General features: G+C 37.2%; 4 protein-coding genes across 17 annotated transcripts in view; 1 reads left to right on the top strand and 3 right to left on the bottom strand.

Moving 5' to 3' along the window:
* Window positions 1-57: 57 nt before the first annotated feature.
* Window positions 58-3,303, bottom strand: LOC105829692 (zinc finger protein GLI1). Its single transcript, XM_012668734.3, has 4 exons — window positions 3,060-3,303; window positions 2,463-2,563; window positions 1,308-2,294; window positions 58-1,239 (listed from the first exon to the last, which is right to left on the bottom strand). Exons 1-4 carry the CDS (start codon window positions 3,159-3,161, stop codon window positions 1,110-1,112), a joined length of 1,320 nt encoding a protein of 439 aa, XP_012524188.1. The 5' UTR covers window positions 3,162-3,303; the 3' UTR covers window positions 58-1,109.
* A 746-nt stretch (window positions 3,304-4,049) lies between these two features.
* LOC105829688 (Meckel syndrome type 1 protein) lies at window positions 4,050-11,417 on the bottom strand. Its single transcript, XM_012668726.3, has 5 exons — window positions 9,959-11,417; window positions 8,248-8,550; window positions 7,459-7,879; window positions 4,881-5,242; window positions 4,050-4,721 (listed from the first exon to the last, which is right to left on the bottom strand). The coding sequence occupies exons 1-5, from the start codon at window positions 10,033-10,035 to the stop codon at window positions 4,316-4,318; spliced, it is 1,569 nt and encodes a 522-aa protein (XP_012524180.1). The 5' UTR covers window positions 10,036-11,417; the 3' UTR covers window positions 4,050-4,315.
* On the top strand, window positions 5,748-15,590 carry LOC105829689 (rhomboid-related protein 3). 4 transcript variants are annotated; one of them, XM_012668731.3, is made up of 6 exons: window positions 5,748-6,205; window positions 12,250-12,328; window positions 12,770-12,958; window positions 13,092-13,204; window positions 13,376-13,594; window positions 13,687-14,197. In XM_012668731.3, exons 1-6 carry the CDS (start codon window positions 6,153-6,155, stop codon window positions 14,195-14,197), a joined length of 1,164 nt encoding a protein of 387 aa, XP_012524185.1. In that variant the 5' UTR covers window positions 5,748-6,152. The 4 variants fall into 4 exon arrangements, with proteins under 4 accessions (XP_012524185.1, XP_012524182.1, XP_036146106.1 ...); XM_036290213.1 differs by lacking the exon at window positions 5,748-6,205 and adding an exon at window positions 11,623-11,950; XM_036290212.1 differs by lacking the exon at window positions 5,748-6,205 and adding an exon at window positions 11,623-12,089.
* Window positions 15,591-16,595: 1,005 nt separating this feature from the next.
* LOC105832307 overlaps window positions 16,596-22,304 on the bottom strand; it is an 82,386-nt gene continuing 76,677 nt past the window's right edge. For all 11 annotated transcript variants that reach the window (XM_036290198.1, XM_036290205.1, XM_036290206.1 and 8 more), the window contains one exon: window positions 16,596-22,245. In XM_036290198.1, the coding sequence (XP_036146091.1) occupies window positions 21,447-22,245 (799 nt within the window). In that variant the 3' untranslated portion in view covers window positions 16,596-21,446. The remainder of the gene's footprint in view (window positions 22,246-22,304) is intronic.

Below are 22,304 nucleotides of genomic sequence, written 5' to 3'. Positions count from 1 at the left end.
AAATAAATATTATATATATAGATTAATTGTTAATATTTTAGGAGTTATATGATTATATTTTGTCTCTAATATTGCACTTTATTTTTAAACATATAGACATACAAATAAAATGCTATACAATTCTTACATTATTATGATATACATATCGTATGTATATATATATATATATATAACAACTATGTATATGTGTGCATGTGTATATATTAAATATATACACACCGGTATAGTAAATATCGACATATATATTGGTATAGAAGGAATATAAGTTACATAAAAACGACATAATTATAAAATAGTAAAAATCAGTACAGAGAGTCTCGTTATTATAAGTGCGAATCACAACAGCGGATTTAGCCTCTTATAGCGACGAGAAAAATTTATATAGAATGATATATGTATATACTTTTGGACTGAATTCACTATTTATCCGAGCTGCTAGTCATTCCGCCACTGCATACACAAAGCTGCTCGATAAAACTTTCTTAAATACCGGCAATAGTATATTTGACTGATCGATGTCAGAGTATCCTACAAAGCCCATGTCACTTACAGTTACTAGAAGAATCTATCGATCATAGTTAACAGCGTTCAATTACAGACCAAACACGTAAGCTTAAAGCGATTTAATCGCATAAAATTGGCTATATAATAATCTCTGTAAAATACTCTGAATAACCATGACTTCTCGCTATTCCACGTCGCAAACGAGAGAACCTCCTCGCGAGATTAGAGTTAATTTCGAAAAAATTCCCTTTTTAATTATTAACGGTTATGAATGGTGCATCCGTCGCCGCTTCCGGCGTAGTTATTCAAATTAATATTATGCTTGGCTTGGAATTCAGTCTTAAAATTTCTCTACTGGGTAGTAGCGTCCCTCTGTAATACCTCAGTAAAATGAATGCTACTCCCATTGCCAGTCTTTCTGTTCGTGTCGCTCGGTGGAATCGTCAGAGTGAACTTGATCGAAATATGTTTGTACAACATCCTTCAACTCTACCTCGCATTCCGGTACCTTGTCTCTGAAATATCGGCTTATTACGTTTACTCACGCTGTGCGTGTGCGCTGCCCGTAATAAGCGGAATATTACGAAAATTGAAACGCAAACACTTTACTGAAATACTTCATTGTTCTTGGTAGTTTGTACAACTGGCGGCTTGGAATTGGCATGATTGTCCTGATAATGCTTCCATAGGCCAGTTACATTGTTTACCTGCGCGCCACATCCAGGCATTTTGCATCTAAATATTAAATACTCGGATTTTGAAAAAGCTAAACAAAACGTATGTATGTATACAAGTTTACTTACATGAAAAAACTGACAGTAGATGCCTTTCCTTGCTTTACCTTTGGCATTTGCTTACTGGTATTGGAATTAATTGCATTTGTGACTAATTTATGACTGTCTTGATGATGACGATAGTGCGATATGTATTTGTACTTCTTTCCGCAACCGTTGATGTCGCATTTATATGTTTCCTGTTTATACCTAGACATACGTTGCTTCTTTGGGGTGTACTCCTCGTCATCCGAACAATTGCTATTTGTTTCTATCGAGCTCTCTTCGAGCTTCAAGGAGTTATCACGCTCAAGACCGCTTCGAAAAACTCGTTCCATATTTCCTAAATCTATTCTATGCTCCTGATTTCGTATATTTAAGTTGCATATTTCCGTTTTCATGTTCTTCGTAATGGTTACGTCGCTATTTATATAAACCACATTATTCTTATCCTGTGTGCATTCCACCTGAAGAATCTCTTCACATTTTGGTGTTCCAGTATCGTATTTTCGTAAGAAATTATCCTTAATTATAAGTAAATCTTCACTGTTTGAAAACTTGTTAATACTATTCAAAGATTCATTATTCGAGTAATCCTCACTGTTTGTAACAGTCGTAATTTTATTCTGCTCGTGACAAAACTCGTTCTTCACTTGAATTTTAGTTTCACTTCTAATAGGACAGTTTTCTTCCTTATTCCCATATTCTTCCTTTATGGTAAAGTTTTCGCTTGGCAGTTGTTCGTAACAGCTTTCATCAGTCTTTTGCATAACTTCTTCGTCTATTGCGTTTTCAGGGCCTTCAAAACAAATTATCTCAGGCTCCATTGGCAGTGTAGGTGGTTGTCTATGACAACTCTCAATATGCTCCTCGAGATTACCACTGGTAGATTGCAAAGAACCGCAATTGGTATATGGACATACAAAAACATTTGTCTCATTGTTATGCCATTCTTGATAATGTCGCCACATGCTACCTGGATCTGATAATTCCTCTCCGCAACCTGGCTCACGACATCTAAGAAAAATTCATTTAAAAAAAACATTAATAAAATCTGAAAACTAATTCTAAACTTATATTGCTAAAAATGTCTATCAAACATTTGATACAAATCACATTGATTAATTTACAGATATTATTTCTTTATCTGTACAGCGAGATATAATAAATCGATTTTACACTCACATAAATCGAATTTTCAAAGCCTCTAATGCCTCATGTGTCTTATATTCATCTTGATTAGTGAACACTTTACCACAACCTCGTTGTTTACAAGTGTATACTTCCTATATTAAAAATTGATTTGAATATTAGTGAAACTTATTGAATATAACACAAACTAAAAATTTTAATGTGATGATTCCAGTTACTGATGATGCAAATATATTCCATATCATTTTTATCATTATCAACCAAAAGAAAAATATATTTCTATAGATGTTTAACGTTAAAAAATCTGAGTTTTCAGAATTTTAAATTTGACATGTAATAAATTGTAGGCTGAAACAAATAGAAAACCAGTTTCCACTCAATATAAATATATACACACAACATAATATATACACACAAAATAAAAAATAAATACAAAGAAACAGGACCTATTATATTTCTGCAACTCATCAAGACAAATGCATGAACTGGCTGCTTATCGAGTATATGTTGAAATAAAATAAACTCGTCGAGAGAAAGGTTTCGCTTTTACACCCGCTCCAGTCTACTCTATTTGTTTTGGCTTAGGGGTCATTGACCCTAGGCGACCAATGGCTCTATCGTAAACTTCACCTTTTTCGGTGCGATTTCCTCAATGGTGCGATTCCGCGAGACAAATCTGATAACGCTGACCTCCGTGGGCCGATCGGCACACGTCTCCGTACCCTGGCCCATCCTGCGGTAACTCGCCACGACGAGCGGCCGCAAGTAGGGGGAGGACGAGCTCACTCACTCCGCTCCACTCGCGGAGCTCACATAACCTATATCCTCGTGCGGCGACAAGTTTGACAGAAAAAATCTCGTCCCCGCTGAATAAAGCCTGCGCGAGGTTCCACTGTCTCTCGACGGGGTTGACGTCTGAGTCGCGGAGCTCATCGGCCAAACGCGTCCTCGAATACGCACAGAAACGCGCCGTCGATTCCAGCTCACATTATCACTCTGTCAATAATAACAATTACTTATGTTGTCAAGTCAGTGCGACGGAGCCTCATCGTTCCGGCCGCAACGACGACGCCGGTCGTCTCAGCGCATTGAGAACCGCTGCTTCGCGACCTGATGGAACGCGCATATCACACGAATGCGTAGAATGTAGGGGAACGTAAACAGAGTATTGAATTAAGTATCAATAATTTTTTAAATATTCAAGAATTATCTACATCCCACAAGAATTGCCATTGTGAAAAAAATCGGGATTTTATATCACGAAAATTAAAAACCTCGATTTAATTTTCTTTTTCAATGAGTTTTGGAACGCACTTGAAACGACAGAGACCTCTTTCAGAATACGATGACGAGTTTTTTGTTTTCCCGAAAGAGATCTCTGCTGACGATAAGTTCGTTCCAAAACTTTCTTTAAAAAAACTCCGCGTACTGCGCGATAAACGATATGAAATTTTATAAAAGCTATACTACACGTAGCAGCTCAGATCCATATAAATATTATAAATAATACACATTTTTACGGTATTAATTATTTTGACACTCAATTCTCAAAATAATAATTTATTAGCGATAAATAAATATAGTTATATACAACGGATCACAATATAAAATTATCTCTTATATAAATATAAAATTCTCTTTTTTGTATAAATTTATAACTTTCTTTTACTTACAATATATATTACTTTAAAAATATTATTTTTTAAGTAAAAAGGCCATACAGCACAACAAGGTTTCTGAAAGATATCTGACAGAAGATATCTTTTCGATATTTTTCAAAAAGTTTTCTGAAATATGTGTGCTGTATGGGTTGTGATAAAGTTGAGTTTTGACAAACAATAATTTTATTAATCAGTACTTTTAATTATTATTAGAATAATTTTTCTCTAAGAATTTATTGCTCTTATTCGTAGCATGCGTTCTTTAGCGATTTTAAATTGTTCAAGAACATTTTCAACATTATGCACAAGTGTATCGGTGCTCACTTTATCCGAATCATCTCGCTGATAATTGGAATATTTTGTATATGTACCATCTTGAAGTATTATATTCATATAAATTTTAATATCCCCACTCGGTACAACCTTCAAGTTTGATTTATCTAAAACTTTACCCTCGTGACTCATTGGAATACCGCAATATGTCATATCTTCAAGCTCGTAAGAACCACCGACAAAAAAACGTCTCAATGTATCAACAATACTTCCTTTCGCACGCCACGTAGGAATTGTAAATTCGTATCTACCAGGTGTCATTGGTATTGACAATGCTGCGTAACCCTCTATTCGATACCTATATTAAAACAAATTAATATTCTATATATCATAATATTGATAGCAAATAAAGAAAAAGTATATATATGTAACAATGTAAAATGCAATATAACATTTTACGGCTGAATACAGGATACAAAACTCAACATCGAGATGCATTTCGCACAGGCGCAATTACCTGGTCCAACTATCCAGAGATGCTGCGGAGAACAAGAAACGTGGCCAATGTGTCGATACATTGTCGTTTAATTGTTGAAATTCATTTGATGGATAATGCAAGGATATGTCTGTACAATAACTGAAATGCGCCGTTCTCTTTTCCAAAAGGCATTTCTGAGTTCTACCGAATAATCTCTCTTTCTGTTTTGTACTCCAATGTTGCGGCAAATCGATGAAATAGGTAACGAACAATCCATCGTAAGAGAAATTATGAGCTGATGCAATATCTAAGCTTATAAACAGCGTAGATAAACCCGCCGGTGGCAATTGTAACTCCTTATACAATTCCACTTCCTTATAGGCAAGTTGCTGTTGTACTTCCTGCAACGAACAAAATATATATCGAGATTTAATTAATTAATTAGTAAATTTTATTAATTTTATTAATAATTTATTTATTTTTAATAATCTTGCATATTGCATATGTTTAACTTGTATATCTGTTTGCGTGTTTATTACTTAAAAAAATACAAATTATTATAAAAAATTACTGTGTGTTAATGTCTCAATTATATCAATTTCTAGTTTCAACAAAAAAAACAAAAAGATGCTTTTTAATAATAAAAATTAATTGTAGCAAGCGAATATTCGAAGATTCAACTAATTCAATTTATTAAACGCAATTTTGAAGAATGCGCTCCGCATATATATCGTAGCTATATCTAATAGCGCGCTATTACGAAATTCACTAATCATCGCCGCTTTGCAGTCAAGTGCAGTGATAATAGTATATATAGGCTACTACTGCCGTGAAAATAGTGTGCGCGAAAGCCGTTCCTATGTTCGCAGATATATTGCCTGCCCCACTGTGTGCACGTATTATAAACACACGTATAGGCTGATAGCGCTACGTACAGCCTCATGTAAGAGAGCGTTCAAGAAGACCAGTCGGGGAACCATGGGCTCCAGTCGATTGTAGGAAGTGCAGTGATCAACACGGCTCCGGCGGACACGTGCTCCGTAAAGAAATACAAACGCACGCGACGTGATTATATCATTAATTACATGCCGAGCATTGGCAAGAGTTCAGTCCCGCCGCTGGTTGTTCCATCATGCCCGAAAGCATGACGGGGAGATCGATAGGCGGCAAGCAAGCTGGGTGTGTCTTGAACGACCGGAAGAAGGAAAGAACATCGGTGAACTGACGCGGATTTTGCCGTGAAGATGCCGTAATCCGCGCCGAGTTACACCCGGGAACAGTTACAGTGTACAAAACGACACGGCGACGATCATGTTCTATCAGCAGCGAGCAATGCGTCAGATCTCGGAAATTTCCTACGTGGGGTACGTACGCCATCCGTTCCTCTTCCTCTCTTTTGTTTCTTTTTTCCACCTCCTCCGTTTTCTAAGCGAATCTTATTGAAAAGCTTTCGACGCGCGCTCGCGCTTTTCGCAACGTCCTCCTCTGATACCGGACAACGAATGGGCTTCTCTTGATCGCTCCGATTTTCCCGCTGGGTTTCTTCGCCAACGATAGAAATTAGAAGCGAGATATCAAATTACTCCCGAACGCGTTCATCATACACGCGTTACTTCATCGCGTCTGTCCAATTCGATAAACATCCGATAAACGGATCCGTCGCCCGGCCGCCTCTCCACGTGCCGCGTCACGATTGCCCCGCACTTGACTGGACGTTACTGCATAATCGAGAACTGCTTCTACAAAGAGTAAAAACAACTGCTTCTATAAAGAGTAAAAACAACTTTTGAAGCGAAATAGGATATAAGTAATTATGCTAGTTTGATGTCTCCATGCAACTGATTCATTGTAATTGCAATAAATTTATGACATGCAATTTAAAATGCGCTCCAATGAATTTAATGTAATTTAAACTAAATCAAGTTTATTAGTTGATCGTCGATAATTAATAAAGTATGTTTTTCGAAAGTTTTTAGCTGTATGGACGTTGTGAGAATGGTTCTCAGTAACAGGCGCGTCATCGTTGTGAAATACCGTAATTATTTGCGCCACGCGGACCTTCTATTGCTGTTAAATTTTCGCGAAGTAACGATGACTAGCGCGTCAACAATATGTTGCAATAATCTAAAATTAGAATAAATCGAATAAATAAAATTAATTAATTGAAGCAAAAATAAAAGGGACAGTCTTAACGATGTGATTTACTTACATTCGCCAGCCAAGTGATATACGAATATATTTTCAAAATTATTATGATAGCATACTATCTAATATATTAAATATTAATTAAATAATTGAAACTGTTAATTATTGATAAATTATAAATAGTGCTGCGTTATACAAGTTTCAAAAAGAGCGACAGAGAGAAAAGGAGAAAGAGAAAGAAAGGAAAAGAGAGAGAGAGAGAGAGAGAGAGAGAGAGATGAGTCAGAGCGGAAAGAATTATCGGATATTAATGTAACTGCGTTGCAGGGCAAATAAACGGACGTCGCTCGGGAATGCCGAGATTGGTCTTTCCAAGAAAAGACCGTCTTTTTGATCGGCGCGAGCGCGCGCGGTGTGACGCGAAAGTTTGGTATGCCGCTCGTACACGCGGCGTAAATAGCCGCATACTTACACGCCGCGCGTCCTCGAGGTGCTCCTGCAATTCCAGGGGCGTTCGCACCTCGGAGACATGCTCGATCCGATAATTAAACCTGACGCCATAACCGTTGGTGACGCCGTAATGCCGTTCGTGCTTGTCGTCGATCGTGAAATCGGGGCTAATCGTCAGCAGCTTGCGCGCCTTGTCGTATGTCACGGTGCAGAGCAACGTTTCCGAGTCCGTCGACCCGCTGCTGGTGGCCACGGGCTCGTCCTTGCGCGACAGATCGGCCATCACGTGCATGGTGGTGCATTCGGTATAGAGATAATGATTCGATCGGATCTTGGTATCCGTGCTCCTGTCGTCCACCACGTTCTTGTTATACCGATCCTGGAAAGACTTGCGATTCCGCATGGCCGGCAACGCCGTCTGATTTTTCACGGACAGGTACGACCTGCAAGCAAAAATGAGGATGTTTAAAACTTTCGGAAGTTACGAAAGGCAAAAGAACGAAATAAAAACCATGTTCTCTAATATTTTTCAACACCGTGAATTCGATACGCCATAAATTAAACAAAATTAATCGTGATCTAAATAAAAAAAAGAACTCTGTACTAAAATCTTTTTATTTTACAAAGCTTGAATCTTTTAGATTATTCTTCAGCCTATTCTTCCGCCTATTTTGCTTCTAGTCCCTTAGGTGGTGAATTTATTTTTAAGAAATGTTAATGTTTGAAATGAAAATTTTGCCAGAATTCTCTACAAATAGCAAATAGCAAATAGCAATTCGTACGGTATCTAACAATTAAACTTAATCCCTGCCTGTAAGGCATCGTCAAGAGATCGTCATCGGCATAGTAAGTGTCATTCTCCGTGTACGAGTACAAACGTGCACCCTGCAACTGTTCGTCACGTATACGCCGATGGTACTCTCGTTGACATTCGGTCAGGCAATTCTTCTCGTCCGCATAGAAATCGATCTCGAACAGGCTGAACACCTTATCTTGCCAGCTAAAAATATGGTCCTCCTCCTCCAAGAAATTGGAGTCTCTGGTCTCATCAGCCTCCTCGGACTCCTCGGCCAGCAACTTGGCCAGCGGAGTCCTCTCCTGCACGACTCGCACTCTGAAACAACAAATGAACAGCGAAATGAAATCGAGGGTAATTCGGAAAAGGTGATTCGCGGCCAGATGCCCAAAATCATTCCTGGGATTCCGCGAGAGCGTAGGCCGAGAGATTCCATCGATAATCGATATATCTTGTTTTTGCGTTAGTGATCGCAAATTAGTTGTAAAAAAAAAAGGAATTAAAAGCTTGTAAATAGTTTTACGTAAGAATTCTTACGTGAGAAACTTGTAAAATTTTCGCAGTATCATGAAGAAGATAAACACGTGACATAGAGATATAAATATCTCAAATGTATCTTGTTAAATTGTTAAAGCAAATTTCTCAACCTTTCAATTCGTTGTACATTTTTGATTGAATCTTTTACGCTCCAATAAATGTAATAACTGATAATTTTTTACAAATTCTCTAATTTCATTATCGTTAACAAGGACAACGTCAAAGTTCGTAAAAGTAAACTCTCCAACATTTCTTTGGAAAATTAAGAATTAATTTGATACCGGAATCTCATTATCTCGAAACAAAAGACAATTACTGACGCGAATGTTAGTGATAATACATGACGATGAAAAAGGTGGCTGGTATACACGCTAGTTACGTAACATCTCGACATCGGAAGTTTATATTATCGCATCAAACAAGTACGCTCTCTCTCTCTCTCTCCCTCTCTCTCGTTCTCTCTCTCTCTCTCTCTCTTTCTCTGTCTCTCTTCTTCGTTTTCAACCTTCGGGTCTTTGGTTACTTCTCACATAGTTGAAAATGCGGAATTTTCTGCAATATAAAGATTAATTCAATGTCTGTCATATGTGAAGATAATTTTAATTTTTTATTCGCGTGCATACAAAGAGACTTATGTTAATCTACACACATTTTCATAAAATTGAATAGGAATGTAAAATTTTATAAATCTTTCATATATCATAATCATAAAATGACATTTAACCGAGGTGTGGTATGAGCTGGTTTTTTTTAATCGATTATATAAACCTCTCTACTCTCAGGTACAGGCCTAATGGATCCATATGATAAACAGAGAGTCAATATCACAGCCACTTTTCTAGCCTTCACAAGTTTCCCGCTAATTTAGAACTGTCAGATATGCTATTTAACCGCAAAAAAATCTACACAAGTACAATTACAGTTATATTTTTATATTAAATTACATTCAATATTCAATATTCTCTGTAAACTTTTAAATTAAAAAGATTATGACAAATTGTAATTTAATTTAGAATTAGAGTTATAAGTATACACATGTCACGCATGTGGAAGAAAAGAAACAAGAAATAAAATGCAATTTAATATGGAAGAGATTTTTCCTTTTGTAATTTTCCAATCGCATTTTCCTCGATAAATACTGCGATCTCAACTTTTGCATGTCTCACGTATTTAAATACAGAAGACACACCTTATCTTCAAATTCTGTATCGGTTCGTTCACTCTGTAGCTCGCCGCTATCCTCATCCTCTCCTTCTCGGACGTCATCCCCGAGGCCTCCGCGCGATATATCACGCGACGGACTGATTGTTGTTACACCTCGACTCGATTATTTGCTGTAAAACAGAATCGGAACTGCGGAAAACACGCTGAATGAGCCTGCGGCGGCGGCTGTCAATGATCTCGGATCATTCGGCTACGGTTTGTTGATTCGCTTCGTCGCTAAGCAACCTCGCCGCTGCTGGCCACTGCTGGTAGCGGCACGGCACGTAGACCAGCGTCATCGCGAAATTCGTCTGGGAAGAAAGGAAGGAAACATACTTCGTTAGTCAACTTGGGCAAAATATCGCCGTTGACATGAAAAATACATCTCCGTGTAGATTTGCATTTACATGAACAATACGCAATCGTGACAAGCATAATTATTTTTTCATACCGTGCGCGTGTGAGGAGACTCTTTTTTTCTCTCTCTCTCTCTCTCTCTCTCTCTCGTTATTTCTTTTAATAGCTTCATTAGCAAATTTCCAATGAGTCAGAGCCGACGAATACCTCGGTAAACGATCGACGCCGCGCGACTCCTCGCGATTAAAAAAAAAAAAAACGTATTCCCCGGACGGGCGTATTCTCCGTGTAAACAGCCCCGACGTGTGTCGCCTCGCGAAATCCTTGAATTGTCTAGAGTACATCCTGTATCTACAAAAAAAAAAAAGACAAGCGGAGTCCCAACAGAGTAGATATCTTTCTCTTTTCAATCCGAGGCATTGACGTCTGTTGGCGCCCCGTATAAGATACATTCATGTATATATGTACATACAACACATATGCAACCGGAAAAAAAGAATACGGAACGGTCCGGCTAAAAAAAGAAATCACCTTGACTATATTGTTTATCCATCCTGTGCGTACGATCGAGAGGAACAAAAAAAAAAGAAGAGCGAGTCAGAGTACAATAATCCAGGTAGGCGGTCGAGGAAAAGGAGAAAGCCCCGGGGATTTCTCGCCGGAGGACTCTGGAATTCGAGATCGTCCGAAAAATTCGCGACAGACGAAGAAGAGAAAAAAAAAGTAGGCCGATTAACCCCCGCGGTACACTTTCCGTTCGGTGTCTTCGCCGCGAGTGTTTCCGGCCGTCGTCGTCGTCGCGGGCTCGGCAAAAGAACGCCGTTTCAAACGGTACCGTTAATTCTCGCGCTCGCTCTCGAATCGAGACACCTGCCTGCGCTCGCCTGGCCCATCGTCTCTGAAAGATCGATCCGCGGAAAATTCGATTCTAACGGAGAGAGAGAGAGAGAGAAGGAGAGAGTGAAAAAGAAATAGTGAAAACGTTAAAGGTCGGTAGCGCGTCTCCCTCTCAAGGTTTCCCAGTTTCCCAGTGCTTCGATCTCGGTGAGTTCTCTGGCTTCCTTCCCTGCTCGGTCATTCGCGGCAGCGGCCTGCCGTCCGAACCTCGAAGGTTAGGGTACGTAAGACGCGTCAGGCACGCTCCATGCATACATGTATATAGAATTTGGCGAGAAGGCGCGCGCACGCGGATGCTGCGGCCAACAGGTGGGACGGCGGCGGCGGTGTTATGGTTCCGGGACAACGTCCATCACGCCCATGACGTCATTGACAGGACGCCGCGCGGCATGGCACGGCCGTGACAACGCGTCCCTATACCGACTTTTCGCGCTCGCGCCGCATTGCCGCGTATCAGCGGGAGATAAGGGAAAATGTGTCATCGCGGCGTTATCGGGCCCGAGTGACCGTTCGATACGCAAGATCTGTAATGCCACGGACGGCGCAGGTGCGCGTGCGGGTGGTCGTGGCTCGTGGCTTGTCCCTTGAGCAGAGGAGTAGTAACTCCGCATATCTCACGCCGAACAGGGCGGGAGTCACGCCTTTTCTCGTGCGAACGAACGAGCGAGCGAACGAACCACCTCGCACACATTGACGTGCCTTGTGTGTCCCCGGTACTTGTCAGGTAAAACGTATCTGTTGCGTTTCCGCTATCTGATCTCGTCGCCGCATGGCGTCCGCCTTGCAATGAGCCAGGGCTTTGTGTCTCCTCGGTATTTCCTCGAGATTCCTCTTGTGGTCTTATGTAGATCTTATACCATTTAGTAAGTAGATACCCGATAGCAAGTGATATGTTTCGGGGACAGAAATCTGGAGGAGTAAGAGATTATGCCATTCTAGCTTTAAGATCTACAAATGTATGGATTATTGATTGTATCAGACAGAGAATTGCGTACTGATGTTTATCTGATGTTTACTTTGCAGAGGTTTTAAATTGATAAGGATGTCAACTAGTCGAGAGGGCGAGACTGCGGTGACCATCCCACTGCAGTATAATGAAGCTGTAAGTAATGTTTTGTATTTGTTAATGATACCAAGAATCAGTGCATTAATCTTTTCATGGGATGACTTCTTAAGAGATAAATTTAAAATTCTTATTTCATATAGAAAAATATCAAATCGTGTAATTAAAAATAATGTTCAAATCTGTTTATTATATGTTTATCACGTTAGTTTCACTTTTTTCCTTTTCTTTCTCTTTCCTGCAATTACTTATTTTCACTTGCTAGCCTAGTTGAATGACTCATACGTGAATCGACAAGCTCAAGTGTATGATTCATATTTGTAAGGAAAAGTCTATGTATTCATAGACTTTTCTATACTATTGATTTGACATTATTGCTGGCAACATCTGATCAATTATGAGAAATTTTTTTAAATACAATATCTACTATGTTTGTACATGCCAAAATAATAATTTATTCATTTATTCTTTATCTTATAGCATTGGAAAGCTATCTTTGAAAAGTACGATCTCGATGGAGATGGAAAGATATCACTCCAAGAACTAAAAGCAATGATACATGGTCCAGATTTTTCCAAGGACATCCCTGCAGGGGTAATCCGCACAATAATGCGTAAAGCGGATCTGGATGAATCTGGTTACTTGGAATATCCAGAATTTATAGCAATGGTTAGTCGAGATTCTTTCAATTCTTTACCAAGATACTAAAAATCACATCTTGTTTTTTTCCTTCCATAATTTCGTTAAGTAAAGCATACACTTTGGAGATTTCTAATTATAGTTTTTTTTAAATTACATTCAGATTCATAGAAAGGACATGCAAGGTATATTCGGACACCTCGTGCAACGATACGTACACTGTTTGGTACCTCAACGACCAACTCACGCGCTACGACAAACTTCCCTTGGCTCGAGGTATTATCCCCAGCGACAAATCAGTATTGTAATGCACGCACCACCTTCTCCTCCTCCTTCGAGCTTTGGCGATTCTCCCCAGGCTATAATTAAAAGCAGATGCCGTTCTGCACGTTTTACTGGTCTACAGCAACAAACAAGTACAATAACGGAATCTTCTCTATACTCTAGCGATTATCCAGATGGACTGTATGAAGAAGAGTACAGTTGTCGACCGCCAGCTGTAGCAATGATTATCATATCGATAATAGAAATCATTTTGTTCATGTATGATGTGATTAAGCACAAATCTCTTTCTGTAGAAGGACCAGCGGCTCAGTTATTTATTTATAATCCGCACAAGCGATACGAAGCCTGGCGGTATATAACATACATGTTTGTACATGTCGGGTATGTATGATAATTCCATTTTATGTGCAACTCGTGTATTTCCATACTTGAATGATTATCTTAACGTTCATAATTCCTTTTGTATTTGACAGAGTCTTTCATTTGGTCGTTAATCTACTGGTACAAATCATGTTGGGAATTCCACTGGAGATGGTTCACAAATGGTGGAGAGTATTGTTAATATATATAGCTGGAGTACTGGCTGGTTCCCTTGGTACGTCCGTTTCAGATCCAACGGTTTACCTAGCCGGTGCATCGGGTGGAGTATATGCGCTAATCACTGCTCATGTAGCGACCATCATAATGAACTGGTCACAAATGGAATTTGCTGTTTTACAACTATTAGTGTTCCTTGTTATCACAAGTGTCGACATCGGTCAAGCCGTGTACAATCGTTACGTGCTTGATACCAACGATCAAATCGGCTACGTGGCCCATTTAGCCGGTGCTATAGCAGGTCTTCTAGTAGGTATAAATATTCTCCGAAATCTCGAGGTACAAACTTGGGAGAAAGTTATTTGGTGGGCCAGTATAATTACTTACACGGTTCTCATGACCGCAGCTATTTTGTGGAATGCATTATACCCTTCATATTACAAATGATATTCGAATCAGTATTTATCTCGTTCGAGTTATTTGACAACATACATACACACATTGATAGAACCAAATTTATTATTGAAAGAAAAATAACATGTCTTGAAATTGTAGCTATATATGCATGAAATTACTATATATTTTTATACGTTAGTTGATATAAAAATATACTCGCGTTATATTATTTTATATTAATATAAATTTTTAATATAAAATAATAGAGTCTTAGAATCGAGCAAAATAGTTTATATTTTCGTATAAACTTTATTGCGAAAGAATAAAACTAGTATTTGTAATAAAAATATAGTAAAGTAATTTTTTAAACACAGTATTTTCTAAGTACACATTTTCGAAAGCAAATAGTAGAACAACAGATTCTGTGATACTTTTGCTACATATATTAAATGCATGCAATCATTTGCAAGTTCGACAAATTGAAAGATGACATCGAAACTGTGCGCGAAATATCAATATTTCTATTTTAGAACTATTGTTTGAAAATGCATGGAAAAAACTACCTCTATTTAGTATTGCATAACAATCTATCACGCACATAAATTATCAATTAATTTTTCAATAATACTTCATGCATTATACAAATACATTCTATTATTTAATAATTCAAATAATGTACAGAATCTGAAATCTAAATTAAATAATACCGCAATGTACTGAATTACTAACATTCTAAAATTCACACATACACACACAAAATCATTTTGTCCAATTTTTCCATTTAAAAACGTGCCTTGTGATTAAAATAGAATTAAGAAGATCCTTTTAAGATGTCTTTTCTTAAACAGTTGTTAAATGCAAAAAAATATATAATTCAAAATTTGTATGTATTTTGCAATTATATATTCATGTATTTTATGAATCGTTACTTATTAGAAATATGAATAATGTTATACTCACAGATACAAAATAGTGTGTTAACATTTTTGGAAGATTTATTTATTTTACCTTAAATTTATATGAATAATATACCTGAGCACATGGTTTATTTTATGTACCTGATTTGCACGGATATATTAATTTATAAAACAATTACTATTTCGAATACATAACGTCAAAAGAAGTAATCAGAACAGTCAGCTTTATAACTTGTGTTCACGATACAAATATTGGAAACAAGATATTACTTTGACATTTTTTGAACAAAGGATATCTGTGAATAATTGTTTTAAAAAATGTAAACTATAATTAATCTTTAATTGGGACTGCAACTATCCACTTGTAATAGCTCCAACTTAGTAATATTTATAAAAAGAATAATTGTATAAATGTTTTAAGATTTCTATATTTTATCTAATCGAGATAGTGCAGCTATTTATATCTTCCTGGAAACAATTGTTTTTATTAATTTGAAAAATATAACAAGTAAGGCTGCTATTACAAATTAAATGTTAAAAAATAAAGGATATGAATTATATAATTAAACAATTTATAGTATAATTATAAAAATATTATTTACACATAAGTACATATTTACATTATAATTTATATTAATAATAACTATTATACAGGATGAGTCTTAATTGTATATTTCAATATTTTAGATGATTGATCTAGAATCCAAAACAAAAAAAAAGAATATGAACATGTTTTAACTAATATTAAGAATAGAGTCGAAAGATAGATAAATATCGTTTATTATTATTCCGATAAAATATGATTTATACATAACTTACCTGATTTTTTAATTGTACTTTTTTTCCTTAAGCATCCTGGATATTACTTATTATTATATGATTATAATATTGACGACAGCGGAATTTCCACAAATTGATTTTATAAAATAGATATAGTCTTAAATAACAGCGATAATGTATTGTCTAAAATATTTTTCATCCACTTCTCGTCTATTAATGCGCATGTTTTTGTAAGTTAAGTGCCTTGGACGTACTCCTCATTGTATAATATTTTAATATATAATGAAAGTATATGACTTTTTACCGCGAAGAGACGAGCATGTCCCATTTTTATGCAAGATAAACATAGATTTATGTAATATTTTATCAACGAATTTGTTATTGTTCAATGGAGTGACGAGAATGTTTGAACTGTGTGTATATTTTGTATACGCTTTGTATAAAACAAAATAAAATGATTAAAAAAGAAATACGATAATTATCATCTTGTAGGTGAGATGACGCAGATATTGTTTATATCTTTGGATGAAATATCACTACTCGTTTCTTAATCGAGTTTTCTTTGTTTTCAACACAATGACAAATCCACGTAATCACAACCGATAAAAAAAATATAGATATATATTAATTTCTCATTTGAATTTTTCGCTCACCCCATCTTTTGTAAATATTTTCTTTTTAATAAAATAATACTCTCGTTTGAGAGAAACGATACAAAGCGAAATCAAAAGGCGAAAGCGAGAAGATGGTCCTTATTATAACGGAGGTGATTTTTATTTCAACAAAAATAACAATTTACATTGAACTGTTTTGATAATAATATTATCGTGTATGCTACATCTGTAGTTTTACTGTAGGCGTGGTATGCTCTCGCTCGCTATAATTAATTTTCAGTTACTTTGTTTTGTAATTAGTCGCATTAACAGAGCGTGTTTCGTGGATAATAATCACGTTTCGTAAATAGAGTCTTTCACTTCTTTTTTTCATCGTCTTTCTCTCTTTCTCCTTTTCTTTTTTTTTCTTTTACCCTAGCTTGACAATTCTGCGATCGCGCCGTATGCGTTTATTATTATTTTTTTATTAATATTTATATTATATGTTATTATGATACAACAATCGGGAGGGAGCTGTGTGTACCTCAGCGTTATCATATCACTATGTACAGGTTTGTCGTCTTCCGCGTACGTCGTAGGGATCGAACGATAGACACACCGAACAAATTAGTCTAGCATCTTTCCTCGACATGTTACAAATGAGTCTAGGTACATATACATGTGACGTTCGCTTTACGTCGCCTAAATTTTTAATCTAGATGATACTCGTACAGTAGCTGCAGCGATAAAGTTTGCTTTGCCTTTTTTTTTGCTGCGAAAAATGCGTCTGTCTCTTTCTTTCTCTAATTTTCAAGGAAGAGATGCCCCCGTCGGTGTTTCATTCTCTTTTCTTCTTACATCTATTGTGTTACAGTACCATATCGTACCTGAGATTGCTTACGCACAGACGATTTCCCTCGAATCAAATGCAACCGAAGACTTCACAGCAACAGTTATCTAAATCATTTTTCTCTTCTCAAACACTTGTCAAAGGAAGTTTTATTTTCTAAACTTTGAGTCACTATTACGATTCACTATCGAACGTCAACTTTAATTCTTTAACTTTTATTATATTATATTTACATATTTCGAAAACTAATTACATGTACAGTATAATAAAGCTGAATATAATAAACAAGAAATAATTTCGACATTTTTAATAAATTTCATATATATATATATTAGTGATACAAAACATAATTTTTTACAAGAAAAAAGGAATCAATTTTTTCATTGTGCTATAAAATTTCCTCGAGCGCTTGAAAAAAGTAGATTAGATCACTGTTGTATATACCGATTGTGAATTTTTCGAATATTCCTCTCGCAGAGGAATATTTTCCCTGTTTGGGAAAAACGCGAAAATCGCCTGCGAATAATCGACCCGTACGAAAAACTCGACACCCTGAAGATCTTCTCTAGATACGCACCAACAAAAGGGAGTTTCGTGTATATTCGCTAAGTGTCGCATATCATATGTACACGCCGATTTTTTTTTCTCCTCTTCAACAGAGCGGGGGTTTTAAGTCATAACTATCCTCTGCATGTGTATGTATATGTGTTTGTCCTGTACGTTTTGCGCTTTATATGTACACGCACGACACCCGTCTCACACGTGTGTTTAAAGTTGCTCCCGAGGTCAAGAGGTGTACCTCGATCGCGCGAATAATCCTTATTCCGAATGGTGCGGTCTCTCCAGAACTCGCGACGAGTATTTGCAAGTTTATTTATTTTAATCAAACGAGATATAAACAAATGAATGTAACAGACGCGAGATATGATAATAAAAAACCATTCGAAAGAGTACACACCGAGTTTTCTCGCAACATCTTATTCTTTAGGCGTACCTCAGAAATATGAATAAAACGTTCTTTCATTTTCCCTCATGTCTGTGCTTGGACCATCCTGCACCACTCTCGCGCTTCATTACGGGGCGATCGCGGGGTAAACGCGGGCTCTGTGTGTCGCTCAGGTACTAAACGAGGAGGAAAAACGTGACGCCGGGGACAATCCTCGAAGTACGAAGATCGGAGTCACGGCTGTCATGTTGCTGTTATGTTTGCAAATGTTATGCATACCTCGGGCTAACTAGATTAATTCGCTTCTGTATGTGTGTACACGTGTATCTGTATGTGCATATATCTATACGATCTATATATTTCAACTCCACTTATACTCTGGAAGCATTCGACGGTTTTTTTTTCAGGAGCTCAACAAGTTATGTTTTGTACAATGAAGAATCCTTGGAGGTGCGGCGTCTCTGTGACGGGGCGCAATGTTCCGCGAGACTCGTCGATTCTCTTCATTATTTAAGATCGAAAAACAATTAAACTACATCACATAAAATCGATCGTGAAATGAAACAAATACTTAGCTTATATAATTATGATAAGTAGTTAAATCGTTTTAATTAAATCCTCAGTGCTACATTACTGAGCTGTTGTTTTCAAACTGTAAAAATACACAATAATCTGCGTATTTTAAACAGTAAAAAAAATGAAAAAAGATAATTTATTATATAATTATATATAATGTAATAATTGTTATTACATTATATATAATTAAAATATAATTTTTTAAGTGTATTTTATGTACAATTCTTTTAGCTTTTAGCTTAAGCGTGTTTACTCATTTGTATAGTTATATTACATGATTTAATTTAATTGTTTCATGTGAAGAATAAAAGAATCGACGAATTACCCTTCGAATCAGGACGCTTGTTATGGAAAGTGTTAAGAAAATAATAAGTTAAAAAGTGAATAATGTAACGAGGATACACTTGCTGTATCGAAGATGGTAAGTGAAAATACAAATGAACGAGGGCTAATCGTCTGATCGCTGGCATGCGAATGGAGGCAGTCATCTTTGTACAGCAAATCTCTGTAGTCTTAATAGTCGTCCGAAAAACGACAGGGAATATATATATATATATATATAATTGAGACGCAATCTGGCAGAAGTGGCGACTCAGTGATTGAAAGAAGCAACTCTCGCCATGACGTTTGAAGAATTCGAGTGTCACGATGACGAAGAAACGAGGCGCAGATCGCAAAATAGTTGAAGCTATAAATATAAAATTAGGCTGTATAAAAAGTATGCATGTATACGTGTATATGTCGTGTGTGTTGTGCGTGTAAGTGATAGAGCGTTCTTTCATTCTGTCCGTCTCTCTTTCTCTCTCTCTCTCTCTCTTTCTCTCTCACATTCTTTCAGATTTGTTTGAAACAGATAAAATAAATCTACATTCAATTTCGCTTCGCGAATGATAATTCCATCAATTTAATCGCTTGCATGTTTGTTTTGCCATTATTTATTTTAATAAGTAAGTCCGGGAGAGTTTCTTCTCCTAAAATCGTGGCTGTTTAAACTCCTAAATGCTGGCTACGTCGATTTTATTTCTAAACCTAAACTCCTTATATAATAGCGTGTACGGATTATCTAGCCATATTACTTGTTCAACTTAGAAATTAATATGTACTATATGCTATGTACAACACACTTTGTGTTACAATTTTTTGTTTTTTTAAACCCACCTCACCAAGATGAAAACGATCGTCGAAAGTTGATTCTCGTCGCCAGGATATCTCAATTTATTCACCCGTGTTAGAATACGGTATTTTCCTCGACATATTTCGCGCTTCTCTTCTCTCCCCCTCTCTCTCTCTCTCTCTCTCTCTCTTTCTCTCATCTTCAATTCGAACTACAGGCTATGTTTTGCACTGGTATGTAACACAGTTGAACCTATTAATCCCAGATACATCACAGACTCATTCCAAATAAAAACACGCACGCCCTCATCAGCGTTGTATATTACCGCTTAACGATTAGATATATTTTTTTTCCAATTATGTACAAAAGAAGCGTCTGTATTGTGAACATATGGGATATACATATATAGACCTAGATGTTTCACAGATCAAATGCTTGCGCGTATACCGACGTCTTTTTGCGGACTAATAAAGCCCAAGTCAACATAAAAAATAATAATTCACCTCGATTGAACGACTAAAGTTTCGCGCACTCGGTATATTAGTATATATATATATTTCATACATGTATATATTCATATATATATATATATATATATATATGAAATAGAATGAATATATTGAGTGCCGATCCAGGTTTATTTCCTTTGCTAAATGAAACGCTAACATACACATATACATCTGCGAGTATCGAAAAACCTAAAGGTGAAAAATATGTATATGTATAGGCGAGTATATGTTATTTAATATATGTAATAATTTCTTTTTTTGAAACTATCACGTTCATAAAATTTCGCTAAACTAAAATTCGAACCTATACAATTAACTCACGGATTTTAAAAAAGGAGCCCATCCAAATCACGGCGGTCAAATGTAATCGGTTTTTTCACGTTCACGTACATATACATATATATTTATACAGATAACTTTAATGTCCATATCGGCATTATAAATTATACATCGCAAATAACTAATTATTAGATAAAACTATTCGTCGCTATGTATTTAACTGAAAGTCAGCGCAACACCGCGAGAAGGCAAATAAAATCAAGTATTCGTTTCGTTAGTGTTTACCTCTTTTTACGTAACGCGGGAATGATGTTTGACTAAAAATACAATTACAAAGAGTTTGTAAAACAACATGTGTGAGACTTTAAAACATATTTCTCCACTTACCTCGCCGGAGATCGCAAATTCTCATATTTATATATATATCTACATATGCATATATACATATACATACATATATATATGGGTATATATGCGTATATATAAAAAAAGAAGTCTCTTAAATTATATTAGGATTTGGCGACAAGAACGCAGTGTGGCTTCTGATTGCCCATAAAGCGTCGATAAATCGTCCAATACAATGAATCATTATTTTAATCGATGATCATCTGCGAGTATCCTAAAAAGACGTGTGCCACAGCATTTCTTTGCATTCATAATTGCCGTGCATCGTCGTGCTAGCGTATGCCAGTTTAGCGTAAGAACAGTTATAACGCTGAGCAGTCATAGAGGACTATCAATCCTCGTCCGAAAGCGGCTCGTATTGCGAGGAGAGCAATGGTGCCGGCTCGGCCTGCATCTGTTCCGATTTTGTCACAGAAGCAGTTGTGGCTGTGGCAGGTGGCGGGGCCGGCGGTGGTCCCGTGTGTACCCCTAACGCGCTAAACGGATAGAACGTAGTGGTAGCTGCGGGCGTAGGCGGCGGTGGTTGTTCACGAGAGGTTGGATTCGGTCCACTTGCATCGTCAACTACCATCTCATTGTTTCCGCTGCTATTGCCGCCGCCGCCACTGTTTCCGTTGCTGCCGCTACCGCTGCCGCTGCCACTGCCGCCACTGCCACCGCCGCTGCCGCCACTACTTCCGCTACCGCCACCACCACTCGATGGGCTTCTCTCCACACTTCCCGCACTAGCTCCCTTTTCATCCTTCTCTGATATAACGGAATTACCGCCTCCATTTCTGTCGGAGCTCACACCACCATCACTGCCGCCACCACCCGTCTTATCGTCCGCAGTGCGCATACACTCGACGATTCTATTCTTCACGTAATCGAACAAATGCGACTTGTTGGAGGGAGTTCCGGAAGTGGATGTGGCAGTGCTCGATTCATAGAAGCGACGTTCATAATGATTGGTAGTTGCCTCCGGTGGCGAGACCGGCTCGACCGAATGATATTGCTGTTTTCCCGATGACTGATGTTGCTGTTGCTGCTGCGTCTGCTGCTGTTGCGCAACGCGTATTATTTGACGCTCATCCCCGGTCTTCACAGAGTCGGGCTCATTATATTTTCGTCTCTTATCGGTAACTTGAAATCTATTGTTTAGAAAATAAAAAAAGGTTTTTATTATTTTCGCCAATATTGCAATTAACAA

This window comes from Monomorium pharaonis, chromosome 7 (assembly GCF_013373865.1).
Source record: "Monomorium pharaonis isolate MP-MQ-018 chromosome 7, ASM1337386v2, whole genome shotgun sequence".
NCBI classification, from domain to species: domain Eukaryota; kingdom Metazoa; phylum Arthropoda; class Insecta; order Hymenoptera; family Formicidae; genus Monomorium; species Monomorium pharaonis.
The sequence above is the reverse complement of the archived record's forward strand: the minus strand, read 5'-3'. Positions and strand labels throughout refer to the sequence as shown.

Coding starts and splice junctions, on each gene's coding strand:
- LOC105829689 (XM_012668728.2), top strand. CDS start 6,153: ATGTTCTATCAGCAGCGAGCAATGCGTCAGATCTCGGAAATTTCCTAC. Junction 12,329..12,769: donor CACTGCAGTATAATGAAGCT/GTAAGTAATGTT, acceptor TTTATCTTATAG/CATTGGAAAGCTATCTTTGA. Junction 12,959..13,091: donor ATCCAGAATTTATAGCAATG/GTTAGTCGAGAT, acceptor AATTACATTCAG/ATTCATAGAAAGGACATGCA.
- LOC105829692 (XM_012668734.3), bottom strand. CDS start 3,161: ATGGGCCAGGGTACGGAGACGTGTGCCGATCGGCCCACGGAGGTCAGC. Junction 2,295..2,462: donor GCTTTGAAAATTCGATTTAT/GTGAGTGTAAAA, acceptor AATTTTTCTTAG/ATGTCGTGAGCCAGGTTGCG. Junction 1,240..1,307: donor TCTACTGTCAGTTTTTTCAT/GTAAGTAAACTT, acceptor TTTAATATTTAG/ATGCAAAATGCCTGGATGTG.
- LOC105829688 (XM_012668726.3), bottom strand. CDS start 10,035: ATGACGTCCGAGAAGGAGAGGATGAGGATAGCGGCGAGCTACAGAGTG. Junction 7,880..8,247: donor CTCTTGACGATGCCTTACAG/GCAGGGATTAAG, acceptor TTTTGCTTGCAG/GTCGTACCTGTCCGTGAAAA. Junction 4,722..4,880: donor TCTCTGGATAGTTGGACCAG/GTAATTGCGCCT, acceptor GTTTTAATATAG/GTATCGAATAGAGGGTTACG.